Source organism: Lissotriton vulgaris, chromosome 2_1, assembly GCF_964263255.1.
Source record: "Lissotriton vulgaris chromosome 2_1, aLisVul1.2, whole genome shotgun sequence".
NCBI classification, from domain to species: Eukaryota; Metazoa; Chordata; class Amphibia; order Caudata; family Salamandridae; genus Lissotriton; species Lissotriton vulgaris.
Window position 1 is genome coordinate 1,289,841,205 of NC_141687.1, and position 17,574 is coordinate 1,289,858,778.

General features: G+C 45.5%; 1 protein-coding gene across 1 annotated transcript in view; it reads left to right on the top strand.

Annotated features, from left to right (window-relative positions):
* The window catches only part of LOC147732521 (carotenoid-cleaving dioxygenase, mitochondrial-like), a 457,961-nt gene that overhangs the window by 432,226 nt on the left and 8,161 nt on the right, over positions 1-17,574 (top strand). The window contains exon 11 of the mRNA XM_086957054.1: positions 7,857-7,967. Coding sequence (XP_086813180.1) covers positions 7,857-7,967 — 111 coding nt within the window. The remainder of the gene's footprint in view (positions 1-7,856; positions 7,968-17,574) is intronic.

Below are 17,574 nucleotides of genomic sequence, written 5' to 3' on the forward strand. Positions count from 1 at the left end.
CCCCCAACCATGTGTCATCATATCCCTTGTGTTTTCACCCATATCTCGTAGTCTCCTGTGTCTCCGCTTGCACTGTGGTACATGACCAGGTTAGTGCCACGAATGTCGTGTTGTATTGTTATTGAGGTGACTACCCCGTACCCGCTCTGTTACTCCTCCTCCCCCTCCGAGTCCAGGTCTTCCCCCTCCGGTAAGGGTTCACAGATTTCTCCTCTGTAAACATTCCATGCCGCCCACACTTTGTTCCACTTGCGGGGCGCTGCACGTAGTACGTATACTGCCCTTTCTGTTACCATTAGGATGTCCATGTTCTTAGCCCATCTACTGGCGGTGGGTATGTCTGGCGCGCCCCATTTCTGTGCTATATCCCGCTTAGCCACTGTCATAGCCAATGTTTCCCAAATCAGTTCGTGTCTACCTAGGTCATTGGGGTCCCAGATGTTCAAAAGGCATTTGCGTGGTTCAGGCAATATGGAAAGTTTAAGGGCCTGGGAGATTGAGCGGAGTATTCGTCTCCAGAATTCGCGTATTTGTGGGCATTCCCATAGCGTGTGTATCAGTGTCCCTTCTTCCCCGCAGCCTCTCAAACAGAAGGGGTGTATTGCCCTCTGTATTTTATGCAACAGTGTCCTGGTGTAATAGATGCGGTGTAGGATTTTAAGTTGTACCAGTCTGAGCTTACTCGAGATTCCAACCTCTTTCGGGGAGGCCAGCGCCTCATTCCACTCAAAGTCGTCTGTCTCACCTAATTCCCCTTCCCATTTTTCTTTAAGTTTCAGCGTTGGGTCTTTGAGATTATTGATCAGTTTTTTATATGTAAGGGAGGTGGCGCTTTGGAGCATGAATTCCGTTAGCAGTCTATCCTATAACGGGGATGAGTCCGGCAGAGTGGTGCCTGCAGGGATCGCCTGTAGTAATGCGTGTCTAATTTGGACATATCTAAATGTTTCTGTGGGTCCAAGGTTATACTGCTGTTGTAGGTGAGGAAATGGTATCACTGTGTCATTGTCCCAGAGGTCCCCTACTGTAGAAATGCCTATGGAGTCCCACCGCTCAAATCCCTTACAGCCTCTAAGGTTCCCCAATGTCTTTGTGTCCCACAGTGGCGTCATTTTGGTGATTCGACCCGCCCATCCCAACCGGGCCTGCGCCATGTGCCATAGGGCCGCCGTGTGCTTTGTCGGACCAAGTAGGGTCTTCAGTTGGGACTTGTTATAGAGCACAGACAGCATACAGTCCGTCCCAAGCTGTGACCAATCTGCCCGATAGGCTGGGTCGTCTTTTGGGGCGTGGATCCAGTAGTTTATAATTTTCAGTTGGGCCGCCCAATAATATAGCTGAATGTTGGGGAGCGCTATGCCCCCTTCGTACCAGCTTTTAACCAGCTTGTCGTACGCTATACGCGCCGGGCCAGCATTCCAAAGCAGGACATTGACCAGTGCTACGATCTGCTTGAAGTAGCGTAGTGGTACCAGGTGTGGAGTATTTTCTAGAACATAGAGGAGCCTCGGGAGGGCCATCATCTTGTACAACGCCGCCCTACCCAGTAGGGTCAGGGGCAGGGCCGCCCAGTGCTTTACATCCGCCCGCAGGCGGTCAATGGGTGGTTTTAAATTGCACGCAAAAAATTCTGCTTCCACGCTTGTGATGACAATTCCTAAGTATTTGAAGGAGGTTGATGTCGTAAGCCGCGGACAGTTCTCCTGTAACCTTGGCGCTGGGCCTTTTAATGTATATAGGGTAGATTTCGACCAGTTTATAGTGTAGCCCGATGTGCGCCCGTGTGTGTTACATAGGTCTAGCAGGGCCGGGATGCCGGTATCAGGTGCGGTCATGTAGATGAGCATGTCGTCCGCGTATAGTGAAACTTTGTCTTCCCATCCGTCCTCCCATTTAATGCCTGCGAACAGGGGCGTGGACCTGATCTGGATTGCCAGGGGTTCAAGCACTAGTGCGAAGAGCAGGGGGGACAGGGGGCAGCCCTGTCTAGTACCCCTGCCTAGTGGGAACCTCGGCGATATGTGGCCATTGGCTACCACCTGTGCGACGGGCTTCGTATAAAGCAGCCGTATCCATGTTATATATCTCGGCCCAAATCCCATGCGTTCTAGTACCACAAAGAGATATTCCCACTCTACTAGGTCGAACGCCATTTTAGCGTCGAGAGAGAGAATCACAGTCTGCTCCGTGAGGAGGTGCGCTCGGGCCAGCACGCCGTGGACTCTTCGGAGATTCATCGCAGTGCTCCGGTGAGGCATAAAGCCCGACTGATCAGGGTGGATCAAGGTACTGAGGTGGGGCATCAGGCGGATGGCTAGAAGTTTAGCTAGTATCTTGGCCTCGATATTCAATAACGATATCGGGCGATACGAGGTACACTCAGTCGGGGGTTTCCCCGGTTTGGGTATCGCTACAATCGTGGCCGTGCGTTGATCCAGCGGCAGCTCTACTCTGTCCCTGCTCTCTAAATACATGGCTAGTAATGGGGCACTGAGGTCTGGAGCCATGGACTTGTACCACTCTACCGGTATCCCATTTGGGCCCAGTGCTTTACCGGACTGTAACGCCTGGATTGCCAGCTGGATTTCTTCCTCCGTCGGGTCCAGTTCCAGGGTGTCCCTATCTTCCTGCGTAATGCTGGGGATGGTAATGTCCGCTAATGTTGCCGTTGCCATTTGTTGTGTGACCCTCCGTTCAGGTGTGTATATCGCCCGATAATGTCGTGCTAATTCGCAAACTATGTCTTCTGGGTGTGCCAGTGTCCGCCCATCCTCTGTGTGAATTCTCTGAATACCTTTCGCTCCATTCCCTCTCTTATCTAGCCAAGCCAGCATACGCCCTGCTTTGTCGCCCACATCGTAAATTCTATGTTTAGTGTTTGCGATATACCCCTTCTCAGTCGTTTTGAGGTGAGCTAGGTATTGTTGTTGCCGAACCATGAGGGTGTGTGCCGTGGACGGGGAGGGGTCTGTCATATGTGCATTGTTGGCCGTGTCGAGTGCAAATTCCAAGTCTGTGAGCTCCTTCCGGGAGTCCCGTTTGTGCCCCGTTATCGCTGCAATGGCCGCCCCCCTGAGGACTGTCTTGTACGCCTCCCACAGAGTGGACGGCGATTCCACTGTGCCTGTATTTTCATCAAAGTACTGCGTTGTCACAAGCTTGAGTTTCTTTCGAATCTTGGGTATTTTTAAAAAGTTTGGGTAAATTGGGTAGATTCGTGCGCATCATTTCCCCCCGGTGGTAAGCGATAGGACAATTGGAGAATGATCGGAGATTCCCCTGGGCAGTATGTCTACCTTGTCCACCATGTCTAGTCCCAACCCCAGTGCCATGAAGTAGTCTATACGAGATAAGCTATTATGTACAGCTGAGTAATAAGTGTATTGGGTGGCCTCGGTATGTAGCTGTCGCCAGATGTCAATAAGTCCTAGGGCCTCCACAAAGTCCGGTAGTGGTGCAGTACCTCGTGGCCGGGTCCTAGAGGGAAAGGTGTCCTTAAGTGGATCCATGATTGCATTAAAGTCCCCCCCAACAATCGTGTCGCCATCAGGGAGGTCAAGAAGGAACTTGCCCAGTGCCGGCAGGGCCACGGAGTGTAGAGCTGGGGGGATATATACTGATACCACATTTAGTGATTTGCCCTCCCATTGCCCATGGACTGCAGCAAAGCGACCCTGGTCATCCGCCATACGGCGGGTTATAATAAAGGGGGATGATTTTCTCACTAATATGCCTGTTCCCCTGGAGCCAGCCGTGAAGTCTGCGTGTACCGCCATTGTGTAGCCACGTCTGTCAAGTGCTTTGCAGGTGGAACCTGTGAGGTGGGTTTCTTGTAGGAGGACCAGATCTGGATTGTGTCGTTTTATTGCCTGCAGGACCAGGCCTCTTTTAATTTTGTCACCCAGGCCTCGGACATTCCATGTTATCATGCGCAGCGGGGGTATCCCCCCAGCTATGGGGGCGCCCTCGGTGGGCGTGTGATTAAGCGGCCTGGCCATTAAGCTGATGAGGGAGTCCTGCACACATCGTGTGCTGTGGAGTAACACATGTGCCGATTCGTGTCGTGCTGCGTAGGAGACATACAGATGTCAGGGTGGTAGTGCAATGTAGGTGCTGAATGATGACTACAAAGAAAAACAAGAACAAGCATTCTAACATGAAAACTTCAATCCCATCCCCCCTCCCTGCTACCCTGCTCCACGGACTAACCCCCGCCCGTTTCCCCAACTGTGCAGAGTGCTTTAGTCCTTCCCTAGTCGTCTTACTTGCTTGTGGGGTTGGTGAGTCCCCCTCGGGCACTGCCTGTGCCCACCTTACTCAGCCACGTCCGATCCATGGCACCTGCGGCCCACTCAGTCCCGAAATCAATATATTCCGGCTTCAAACCGGAGCCAACTGACCAGAGTCCAGCGGGTCTCTCTCAAGGTCCGATTCTGTTTCTTCCGCGCCTTCCTGACGGGGCAATTGGGAGGACTGACTGGGTATTGTTCTTTCAGTACGGTGTCGCGGTCGGTCTCGCTGCGAGCGGTGTCGCTGTCCCGCAGGCCTCCAGCCCTCCAGCCATTCTTGTGCCACCTCTGGCGTGTCGAAAAACCAAGTCTTACCCTCGGCCACTATGCGCAGTTTAGCAGGGAACATCATGGAGTACGGTAGTTCTCTGTCGCGTAGTGCTTTTTTAACCTCCGTGAAGGATTTACGTCGCCTGGCCACCTCCGCCGTGTAGTCTGGGAAAAAAGCTAAGGTTGCATTTTGAATCCGCACTGGCGGTGAGTTTCTTGCTGCCTGTAGGATTGCATCCCTGTCTCTAAAATTGAAGAGCCGGGCTAGCACGGGTCTTGGTGTTGCTCCCGGCTTGGGCGGGCCCCCCGGGACTCTGTGCGCCCTCTCCACCGAGAAGAAGTGGGATAGGCCTTTGGGCTGGAGTTTGTTTTTGATGAGGTCTTCTACATAGAGGTCCATGGCCCCTCTCCCCTCCGTCTCTGGAAGCCCAAGGATGCGTACGTTATTGCGTCGCGAACGCCCTTCCTGGTCGTCCAGCTTGTCGTGTAGGAGCTTGGTTACTTTCTGCATTTTTTCCATGGCCATTTGGAGCTCCGAGGTGTCTTCCACAAGTGACTTCGTGACCACTTCCACCTGCGACACCCTCTCCGCCATTTTGTGAAAGTCCGCTCGCAGCAAAGAGACCTCTGAGGAGATGGCGCCCACTGTAGTTTTCACCTCTGAGAGTGTTTTCATGATGTCTTCTAGCGTTATTTTTGTCGTTTTTTCCGCTTCCTGGGTATGCCCTGTGGAGGGTCGCCCTGTAGTTTGGTGTTGTCCTTGTTGTCCATATGCGAATTTGTCCAATTTAGCCTGCGTGGTTCCACTTCTGAGGCCTTTACCCGCCATGGTGCTGGGGCCTGCGGGGTCCAGAGTCCTGCCCTGCTTATTCGCGACCTGCGCCACGTCCGCAGTCGCCGTTTATAGGTACCAGCCAGTGAGTAGCAGGTAGATGGGCGTTGGACAGCGTTTCACTCTCCGCTGTCTCACTGGTCGCTGCTGTGGTGTAGGACAGGCCCTGCGGCGGCTGTGCGGGTTTTGGCGACTCGCTGGTGCACTCTGGGCCCGGCAGCCTTTTCCCTGCAGACCGGAGAGGCCGCCGTGTACTGGGTCTTTATCGCTATGCCAGGGCTGCTGACGATGTCTGGTAGGACGCGGGCCCCGAGGCTCCCCCCGTGAGCTCCCGCGTTTATAGTCAGTATGGCGCCGTCCCTCGGGGGCACCGATGTCTCTCACCTCTGCTCTGGGGCGGTACGTCTGTTCACTGCTACCCCACGGTCAAGCGGGGCCTGATGATCTCCTCCGTCGTGGTCCGCTGCCCGCTAGGCTCCCGGGGGGGGGGGGGGGGTCGATAATTCAGCTCCGCTCCGCGCGGCCAAGGCTGGGTTCTCTCCTTCTTTCGCGCTGCTCCGGTCCCGCTTGGAGGGTTTGGCAGGCTGTGCGTCGCCGGATAATGCCACCAGGGGTATCAAGCTGGTTTTGCGCTTCCCGGCAGGTACCGGGCTGCTTCCACCACTCTCGGCCGGCTCGGTCGCACTTCCGCCGGGGCCTGGGTGGTACGCAAGGCCGGTGCTGTTCCTCCGGTTGCAGGCCCAGATTCGCCACTCGAGGTATGTCGGGCTCCGGTGCACCGATGTCTCCGAAAATCCGACCGGTGACACCGCCTCGGTCACGGATTCGAACGCCGCCGCTTCAGGCGGGCAGGGTAGCGGATTAATGTGTCGGATTCGTTGGAAGGCCACAGTGCCCTCGGGAGCTCTCACTCTATGCGGCCGCCATGCTTGGCTGCTAGCCACGCCCCCGTGAATGCCTTATTTGAGAGTCACAAATATGAGAAATCATTTGTTGATGGTACCATACTAATATTAGCAACTGTGGTGTGTTCTAAGGTTATTTTACACTGTGAAAAACCCTTCATCTGGGAGTTCATGAAGCATGTTTGCGAGAAAACTGTTTTCTCATGATTTTCCTATAGAGGTTATGGCAGGTGCTCCAGAAGCTAAAATGAGAGCATATTTTCTGTAAATTTACACTCTTTGTCACCCATATGAGAATGTCTGACATTCTCAGTAGAACATGTACTTCCAACAGAAGCAGCCTATCAGTTAATTCCCTTGTGTTCTACTGCAGCCTCCTGGAGTGTTCTAAAGAACAACTAGAGCATTAACAGTCTTACTTATGACAAATGTATGGCACATCTGAAGCCATCTTGATTGAATCAAACTGGTAAAGCGTCATTTTTTTTAATAAGGAACCAAATGAGGGGGTTAATTTTGTCATAGAAATTACGGTTAGTGCTGTAGAAAAAAAAATAGGACACGTTTTAAGTGAGTTCTCAAATATCTTACTCTTACATTTCATGAAAAAATTGTGACATGCAGATTGAAACATGCACTTTCAACATGCAAACATTGTTTCTTAATCTGTGGTCTGAGAAACCCTGTGGGTACGATAGGCTTACTCAGGGGGGATCTGTGACTGTTTTACAAAATTAAATAATATTGAAATTAATACAATACAATTACTAAAGTGTATACAAATAAAAAATCTAATATTGGAAATTTGAACACTTTTTCTATATTTGATTGTGAATAAACAAAATATTCCGATATTAGAGCATTTGTTTTGTGCACACATGTTCCTGTATTTTTGTGTATTCTGTTGAAGTTCAAATCATAGAAATTGCTTGGGGCGAGGGGTCCCAGGCTTCCAATAATGACTCAGTGGGCCTGGAGCCCCCGATTGAAGTAATGATTCAGCGGGGGGTCCACAGAAAATTTTAAAAATTGAAATTGTCCTCCTATTTGATATAAGGATGCTGGATTACCCAACATGTCACAGCTGGCCCTCACCGACTATAACCTACATAAAAGGAACAATGAAGACAAATGTTTCCAGTGCACATGTGTGATTTCCATGATCTGTATGATAAGTGTAAGTTGTAGCTACTTCATAGCTGTTTGTAGGCATTCAGTGGCAAGAATTTGTTTATCTATTACATTCGTCTCTGACAGAATAATTTAACTCAGTTTGCATGTTGTAAACATATGTTTCTACATTAGAATATAATGTATGTGAGACAAGTTTTTAGCAATAGTAGATTTAACATTTCCTGTAGACCTTGTATTAAGTTAAATAAATCATTCAATAACGTAAAATCTTTAAATAAACAAATGTAAAACTAATAATGTACTACTGGTTAAACAGCATCCAGCTGGAGGCTGGGTGGAGTCTTCTAACTATTTTAAACGTGAATGTGGATAAGATTTACGTTTGATCCTTGCTAGACTATTAACAGTGTGATGCAATGCTTCTAGGTGTGGAAGGAGGAGGGGCTCTACCCTTCAGAGCCTGTTTTCGTCTCACTGCCAGAATCCAAAGAGGAGGATGAAGGGGTTATTATGTCTGTTGTTGTCTCTCCAAATGAGGTAATCATTTTAAGCTAAAACTATTTTTGTCTTTTTCTCTTAACCGGATACTGCAGTGGAGTCTTTTGAAGGTGAAACTACAAAAGCTCGCCTTTGTTCAACCTGTGGAACGTACCGCATTATGGGTTCGTGTAGATTTCAAACTGTAAATCCGTATGGCAGGCTGAAGAATATGCATGTATGCACACAATAATGTGACTGAGGGTTGATTATTATTTTTTTTTAAAGTCCTTTCATGTATTATGCTTCTGTGTGTGCTCAATGCTCAATTTGTTTCAGTCGTTCAAGCGTTTAGGAGACAATTAGGCAGATAGTGACATGTAGCGGCAAGTCATAATATTGTCTTGTTATGACTAATGCTCGGATAGATCTTATAGTTTTTCAAAATGGACTTCAGTTGAAAACCTTTCTTCGTCAGTACAACCTGACGTCTGTGTTTGAGTTAGTAAGGGAGGGTATGACTACCATTGTGGAGCCTGATTATCAAGTGGGCAGGGTGACTCGCGGGAGGGGTTATGATGAATTCAAGAATAGCGCCCAAACCGGCTGCCTAGTAAAACCAGAGCAAACCGCTTTGATTGCGTCTTCCTCTTTTACCTTATCATGGCATCCTACTCAGAATCATGAAATCCCCTTTAATGGCCATCACTGATGCCAGCTCAGTGATGACTCCACAGCAAGCGCCACTTTTTCACTCCCTACTTGCAGGCCTTGTCCATGGTGCTTTCTTCAATAACAGAAGTTGTATTCCCGGTGTTAATTCCCATAATTATTACTTTGATTTTCCCAGTTGGCAAGGACTCCCACCATAACCTATTAGCCCTACATCTTAATATATTAACATCCAAACGCATCTCCAAGGCGGAACAAATAAAACTTACAATAATTACTATAGCACTGTAAGATACAGTAAGACAAATAAAGATAAGTGTCCAAGATTTATTGAGAGCAAGTACTGGTGCGACCAGCAGAGCAAACGCCAGTCAGCAACTGTCATCTTACAACTACATTCCACCTTGACAAAGGTTGTCAAGGTGGTTCATACTCCTGGTTCTGAACCCATAATCTAACACATCTTTCCCCTTATAATCAAACGACTAACACTTATTAAACACTATATTGCATATACATTGGCAAACTAAGAATGTCACATGAACAATGTTTACATACATATACATGCAAACTGGTGCACCAAAAACTAATATTGGATATAAATAAGTCATACCCTTTTAAGACTAAACTTACACAGGATTTAAATTTCGAAATCATTTTTTAAGAACACAACACCACACCTGTAAAAATACTAAAGAAAAACAGTGAAGAAAACCCCCACAGTTAAAAAGGAAGACCTAAATAATCTTTGAATTGTGCAGGTACTTTCTTCGTTCTTGCAGATCTTACTGTACTTGACCTTCCTGGTCCAGAAAATCTCCCAGGCCATCTTTGATTCGTTCACTCCCAACATTTCCTTCCCCTCTCTGGATGTTTTAGCTTTGTTCTTCCATTTCCCTTCACTTAGTTTCACCACTCAGCCCATAACCATTACAATTTTCATTGGCTGAGAGAATTTGGAGTGACCCCTAGTCACAATCCCTGGTAACTTGACTTTTACCCAACCTCCTTTATTAAAAATAGTTTGACGTCACTCCTTCTTAGCTTCCTTACTTGAATATTTTCTTTAAGCCTTCTCAAAACTGTCTTTCACCTGATTAAGTTTGGCACCGGACACTTTCAAGTCATTCATCCAGGGTCTAACTAGTTTTGTTACTGCAATCCCACCTTTCAACAGGGCAAAAGGTGAAACATTGGTAGTGGCACTCAGAGTAGTACGTAATGCCCACAATAAATCTTTAATGTTCTTTCTCCTAATTCAAACCGTTAGCCACAGATAACTAAATGCTATCCTTGATGGCCCTGTTCCTGCGCTCCACAAGCCATTACTGCAGGGATGATAACGAGAAGCTGCGATGTGCTTTATCCCCCAAGTTACACATGAGCTCTGAAACTCCTTGGACGTAAATTGTACCCCAATGTCCGTAACCGACTCAACCGGGGCCCCCTCTCTGCTGAACAAAGACTGCAAAAACTTCAGCACCTCTTGCGTGTTGGCTGACTTCACAAACTGCACCTCCAGCCAAAGTGTGCCATAATTCAAAACAAAGCGGCACAGATTTGTAGAGATGGGTTTATCATCTTTAATAAGATACAAGGAACAGAGACGACAGTCAGCCATAGCAACCTTCAACAGCCAACTGAGATGGAATCTCCAATTAAACAAATACATCCTAGAAACCAGCTGGGTGTTCCAACATATGAGGTCATAAAAAGTATACAGAATACCACACATCTCCCTTCCCAATATTGTCAAACATGAGGAAGGGAGTTTCCCAATACTATAAATATAAAAGTAACAAAATATATGTACACCAAATGAAACACATATCACATAATAGCATAGCATACTTAAACCTTGTGTTTTAAACATAGTCTGCCAGACGCAGAGGATCCCTCTTGATCCATTGTGATCTCAACGCAGAATGCTCCTTTAATTGAGCATTACCCAACACAGCACCATTTGCACCTGGAGACCCAGACACTAAAGCCAGAGACTTAGACTCGCCCTTCGTTGGATGAAATGTAGCCACCCTGTTCAGATTCCATGTTTTATGATCAATTGCTTTCACAACATTTTTACACACCTTAATAACTTTCACAGGATGATTGAACTTAGACATTTTATTTCCCTTCCTAGGAGATTTTATTTTAATCCATTTGCCAACCAGCACTACTGGTCTCTTTACTGCTTTCCACATGTCATACAAACCTTTCCTCCTCATCATCTTCTCTTTCTCTCTCTCTCTCCACCTTTCCACATGTCTACTCGATCATCTACCATCATTCGTTTATCATTCACTCCAGCTGGGATCACCTCACTATTAGGAAGCCTACCCTTTGACTGTTGAAACGGTTTGACTCCCGTTGATGAGTGTGGCGCTAAACAATATTCATGCACCTTCTTCCAGAGCTCACACTCCCAGTTCACTTTACTCACAACTGCTTGTTGCAAACTCTCCTTTAGAAATTTTAAAAACCGTTCCACCACACCGTTATTTTCAGGATGATAAAGCGCTGCTTCTTTATGCTTTATGCCTCTTGCATTTAGAAACTCCACCACCTCACCGCATGTGAACTGCATCCCATTGTCTGTAAGAAGGGTTGAAGGAAAACATTCCCTCTTAAATAATTCCTAAAAAAATTGTATTATCACGCCAGACTCTGCTTAGTTTACTACTTTGATATAAGGCCAACGTGAGAACATAGCAATACAAACAATGACATATCTGTCACATCTTCATTACAGGACCCAAAATGTCCACCTCTATGTCTGCCTATAGACTCAAAGCCAATTGTCTCAAGACCATGGGTTGCGTCCTGCACTTCAACACCTTATCACTGCATACACAATCTACACAGCTCCTCACATCCCTTTAAATTATTAGGTCCTTTGCTGGCCACCAGTATCCTTCTCAGACTCTTTCCTTGGATTTGGCTATCTCCATATGACTGGCCTGGGCATTTTCCACCAACCTCTTTCTCAACTTGTGAGGTGGTATGAGTTTACTTACTCTCAACAAAAAACTATTTACAATATTTAACTCATCCTACACCAGCCAAAACCCTCTAATGCTTTCCTCACAGTTGTTCTTTTCTCCCAACCATCAGAAGTCATCTTCATGACTTTCTGAAGAACTGGATCATCCACCAACTCCTTTCTCCACTCTTCTTCCTGTACAATACGATCAGTGATATGATAAACATTCACCTTTTTTTCAAATTCCTCCCCTCCAGAGAAATAATTTTGTTCTGGAATTTCTTCAGTGTCAACCAACCTTGAGAAGCAATCCGCCAGTAAATTACTGGCACCTGGCACATAAGACAGGTCAAATTCAAACTCCTGGAGGGAACCACCCATTTGCAAATTCGCCGAGATACAAATTCACTTGTTTCTTAAAAAATACCCCCCTAAGGGGTTTGTGATCTGTTTTGATCACAAACGTGCTCCCCCGATGAAATTATTTTAACTTTCTTAAAGGCTAAAAAACTGCTAAAGCTTCTTTCTCGATTTCAGAGTATTAAGTTTTGCTTCCTCAATCCCCTTGAAATAAATCCCCTTTGAATTTCTGCATCAAAACGGCTCCAAGAGCTTTTGAGCATACATCAGTCATCAAACAAGTCTCATCACATTGTCTCAACACTTCCCAACCTGTGCCTTTTCAAGATTAGCCTCAACATCTTCAAACTCTTCCTCACACAATGGGCACCGTATAAACTCCTTCCCTTTTCTTAGCAAACTTCTCATACATGCAGTCTTCTCTGCAAATTGGGGCACAAATTTATTATGAAATTCGTCCATCCCCAGAATCTTTACCAGTTCCTCCATATTCTTATGTGAATGCAGGTTCTTGATTGCTTTTACCAATCCACTTTTGGTTTAATGCCAAATGCTGTTACCAAGTGACCCAGATATTCAATTTTAGTGACATTGAATTTGCATTTTTCTACCTTTAAAGTGAGTCCACTATTTTGCAACCTTAACATCACCTCATGTAACCTGCTATTTTGTTCATCCAGATTAGACCCATATACCAACATGTCATCCTGGTACATTTCGACACCATCCATGCAATAAAGGATCCTCCCCATTGCCCTTTAAAAATGGAGGTAGCAGAGATTAACCCTAGGGGCATCCTCAAAAACGTGAAAGTCGGGTGTAATAAAAGTTGTCAGCTCTTGGGATGAGGGGTTTTACCTGATGGTAAGTATTGTACTTAACTACTCGAGGAGTGGAATGTCGACTGTCAGAATCCTCTTTTGATTCTGCGGTGACAGACCATTCCAGGGAGACGGTTGAGACGCATAGCAAGATGGGATTACCGTCTGCTTGGAGATCCAGAAATAAATCCTTCTTGAACTTACCTTCGAGTCTCCTGTTCGAATTTACTACATTTTGGCGACGCTGGCCTGCTCCTTCATCTTTCCTGGCTCTCCAGCGGCAATTTGGACTCCAGCATGCTCCGTATGTGCGTTTGACTTCGACTTCTCAACGTTATCCTGACTTTGACTTTCTTCGAGGTTAAATCCCCATTAAGGTACTGTTTTTCTTCTATTCCCGACTTCTCCTGGAATTTCTTTTGAAGACTGGTTTCTTTTGAAGACTTTGTGTTGTGGGCGCTCGTGGCTAAGAACCTCGGATATGCGCTCGAGTCACGCTCACGCTCGCGTTCTCGTGACTCTTACGTCACCTTAGAGACGATTGAGCTGCGTTCACGCTCGCGTTTCCTTGTTTACCGTTAGACTCGAAGTCTGACTGGATCAGTCAGCACGTCAACGTGTTTTCAGCTTGCCGCATCGGATATTTTTTCTTTAATACTGCATCAGTCAGCACGTCAACGTGTTTTCATCTTGCCGCATCGGATATTTTTCTTTCATATTAAAAAACTCTTCACTTACTGTCCATGCAATTATTTCCAATGCTTCACACGGTGATCTGCACACCTTATGAGCAGATCCTTTCTACAAATATTTCGTATTTGTCTTCCATTCAATGATTTACGCTTCACGGTGATTTGCACACCTTCACAGCAAATTACCAACGATCATATTTCTCACAGTGATTTGCACACCTTTGCAGAAAATTAACAACAACTTATCTATTTACGGTGATTTGCACACCTTCACTGCAAATCATCTGTCACCTCAACTTTTACGGTGATTTGCACACCTTTATTACAAACTACTTTTTGCTACAATATTCTGAGTCACCTGCACAGCCCAATGATTTGCAGCGAATTACAAGCAACTTGTTGTCTCATTCTTTTGCTTATTTCTCACGTATACTCTTTTTCACCAATATGGCAGCTTCCCAGAATATTACTCCTCCCCCCTCATTTTTAGCAGAGGGAGATACACCTGATATTGAATGGGAAGAGTGGATAGGCATTCTTGAAAATTATTTGGAAGCTATAGATGGTCTTAGATTTCAAAACTCTAGAAAAAAAGCTATTTTACTAAATTCATTAGGCAAAGCTGGTCAACACGCTTTCAAATTTTTACCTGAAATCATAGGTGCCATTGGTGAACCTATTGATAATCCATATATTGAAGCTAAACAAAAACTGGCAAAATACTCCGGAAAACAGGTTAATATTGCAATGCAATGTCATACATTTTATACCATTCCCCAAAAAGGTTATGAAACTATGGATCAAATGGTTACCAGATTAAGAGAACTAGCTCTAAAATGTGATTTTGGCAATATGTCTGACCAACTAATTCGAGACCAGCTCATCGTCCAGTGTAAAAATAAGAGAATGCAAATGAAGCTATGGGCTTCCAAAAATCCGTAGTTACTTGAAGCTATTACCATTGCCAAAGTGGTAGAAGAATCTGATAAGTGCATGGAAGAAATGCGTTTGTTGGAACTTAAAAAAGATGAATCTGTAAATCTTGTTTCAAAAAAAGACTTACCTGCGAATTCTGATGTGAAAACTAAACAAGTAGTTAAGCCTAAAACAAAAGTTTCTAGTGAATACAAAAGATTCAAAAGTTGTTTTAGATGTGGAAGTGTAAATCATGCTGCAGATTTTGCAATGGATAAAACTTGCAAAAGTTGCGGAAAAAAAGGTCATCTGAGAGCCGTGTGTAATAATTCTCGAAAAAACAGAGTTGCTTTTGTTGATGATGATTCTATTTCTCCTGAGATGTCTTTGTGAATTGAAGATAATATCTCTAGGACCTTGCAAAGACCTAAAGCAATGTTTATTTTAAATGGTGTTTCCTTATCTCTTTTAGTAGACCCAGGCTCCATGTACACCATTATTCCGTTTCGCATTTTTAAAGAGTGTTGGCCTGATTATACTCTTACACCTTCTGATGTGTCTCCTAAGGGCTATGGGGGTGAAACCATTGATATTAAAGGTGTTATGGAGACCAAATTTGAATTCAAAGGGCGAAGTGCTATCGGCAAAGTCAACATTTCAGAAGATGGACCAGCAATTTTAGGTTGGAAACAACAACATGACTTGCACATTATTATTGATTCTAGGTCTCCTGATCATGTTTTGGTCATTGAAGATTATCCCAGTATTGAGTCAATTTTATCTAAATTCAAAAATATTTTTCGACTTGAATTAGTGAAATTGTCAGGGTACACACATGAAATAAAACTCAAGAAGGATGCCATTCTTGTTAGACATCCTCTTAGGAGAATTCCCATTGCAGTTTGTAAGGAAGTCAATGAGATGCTACTTGAAATGCAAAAACAAGATATCATTGAACAAATAGAAGTCTCAGAATGGCTTTCTCCGATTGTTGTTACTAAAAAAAATGGATTGCAAACTTCGTTTTTGTGTGGACCTTAGATCCCTAAATCAAACCATTGTTGTTGACAGTTTTCCCCTCCCTAACATTTCTGAAATGGTATTAATAATGGATTTAGCCGGCCGCCGGCAAACGATCTGGACATCATCTGACACCGCTGTAATGCCGCCTTTGGGAGTCGGGGTCCCTCAGGGCTCTATACTGAGCCCGACCCTTTTTAACATCTTCATGACCCCTTTGGCGGCGGTGGCGGAGTCATTTGGTGCCCGGATCGTGTTGTATGCCGACGACACCCAGCTCCTCTTCTCTTGCGAGAGAGGGGCTGACTTTGACGGGGAGAGTATCCAGAATTGCCTTGGCTGTGTTCTCATGGTTCCAACTGAACAGCCTCAAGTGCAATTCTGACAAATCTGAGGTACTCTTCTTTGGGTGCGATACGGAGCCTAGCTGGCAGGCCTGGTGGCCCATCGACATGTTCCCTCCGTCCGGCTCTTCTCCCATGGCTAAAAACTTGGGGGTTAAGATGGACAAGGGGCTGTCGATGAAAGCCCAGATCCTGGGGGTGACAGGCACCTGCTTCGGCCTTTTAAAAATGTTGCGGAGGTTTCTGCCCCTCCTGTCCGAGGAGCACAGGAGGCTGACTGTGCAGGCTCTGATAGGCTCCAGGTTGGATTATGCCAACATTCTTTACCTGGGCCTGCCAGAGTACCTGCTGCAGAGACTTCAAGTTGCACAGAACGCGGCGGCCAGGGCCATCTTTGGCCTAAGTAGATGCACCAGCGTCTCTGGGTTGTTTGCGACGTTACACTGGCTACCCATCCGCAAACGGATCGCCTTTAAGGCTCTGACTTTGGCCTACAAGGCGCTCCATGCCGTGGGAGCAAAACATCTCCAAAAGAGACTGACCTTTTACCACCCGGCCCGCTCGCTGAGGTCGGAATCTCTACTTTTGGCGGTTGTTCCGCGTGTGAAGAGGGCTCGCCTTGGGGGCCGCTCTTTCAGTCTGTTGGCCCCACAGATGTGGAATTCATTACCGCTCCCACTGCGGGGGGCGACTACGCTCCTTGATTTTAGAAGAGGTCTCAAAACTTGGCTGTTCTCCCAATAGGTTTGCTAGTAGTTCCTCTTTTTTGTTTCTGTTTGCCTTTTAACCTCTTTTTACTGTGTTGTGTTATCTTGAAATCTGTTCTCCTTACCTAAAGCGCCGGGACACTCTTGTTGAGTAACCGTTGCGCTATACAAAAAAATAAATAACATAACATAACATAAATAACATAACAAGGCAACATTTTTCTCAAAACTCAATTTAAGATCTGCTTACCATCAGGTTGTTTTGCATCCCGATTCTAGAAAACTATCAGCTTTTCTTACGTTGGAAGGAGTATTTCAATTCAAAAGATTACCTTTCGATCTAGCCTCAGCCGCTAGCATCTTCCAACGTATGATGCATCACATCCTTAAAGATTTTGTCAATGTTCATTATTTCAAAGACGATATTCTCATTACTGGTAAAAACCTTGCTGAACACAATGTAACTATATATAATTTGTTAAATTCCCTACAAAATGTTGGTCTTACATTAAGAAAAGATAAATGTTTATTCTTAGCCAAGCAAATAGACTACTTAGGGTACACCATTTCCGAAGCAGGTGTGCAACCTAAAGAAGATTTACTACATGCCATCAGAGACGTAGCTACACCTACTACTAAAGAACAGTTAAAGTCCTTCATGGGACTAATAGAGTATTATTCGAAGTTTGTAGAAAATTTTGCTCACAAAACTGAGGCACTTAAACAATTGTTAAGGAAAGGAGCACCCTTTTCTTGGGATGCTCCGCAAGGAAATGCTTTTCAGAATATCAAAAGTGAAATTATCAATGCTGGTATTCTTACACCTTTCGAATCTGGTAAAGACATGTTTATCACAATTGATGCTAGTGCACACAGGATTGGGGCAGTCCTGTCTCAAACCAAGATGGGTGTTGAGAAACCTGATGCATTTGCTTCACGTACACTCAACAGTGCTGAAAGAAACTATGCAGTTATTGAGCGCGAGGCTCTAGCTGCAGCATGGGGTGTCCATTACTTTCGAACATACATTTGGGGCATTCACTTCATTCTCAGGACTGATCATAAGCCATTGATCAGAATTTTCAGCCCGGGGGGTGCTGATAAAGGTTCACCTCGTTTGATGAGGTTTGCGTCAAAATTACAAGAATTTTCTTAT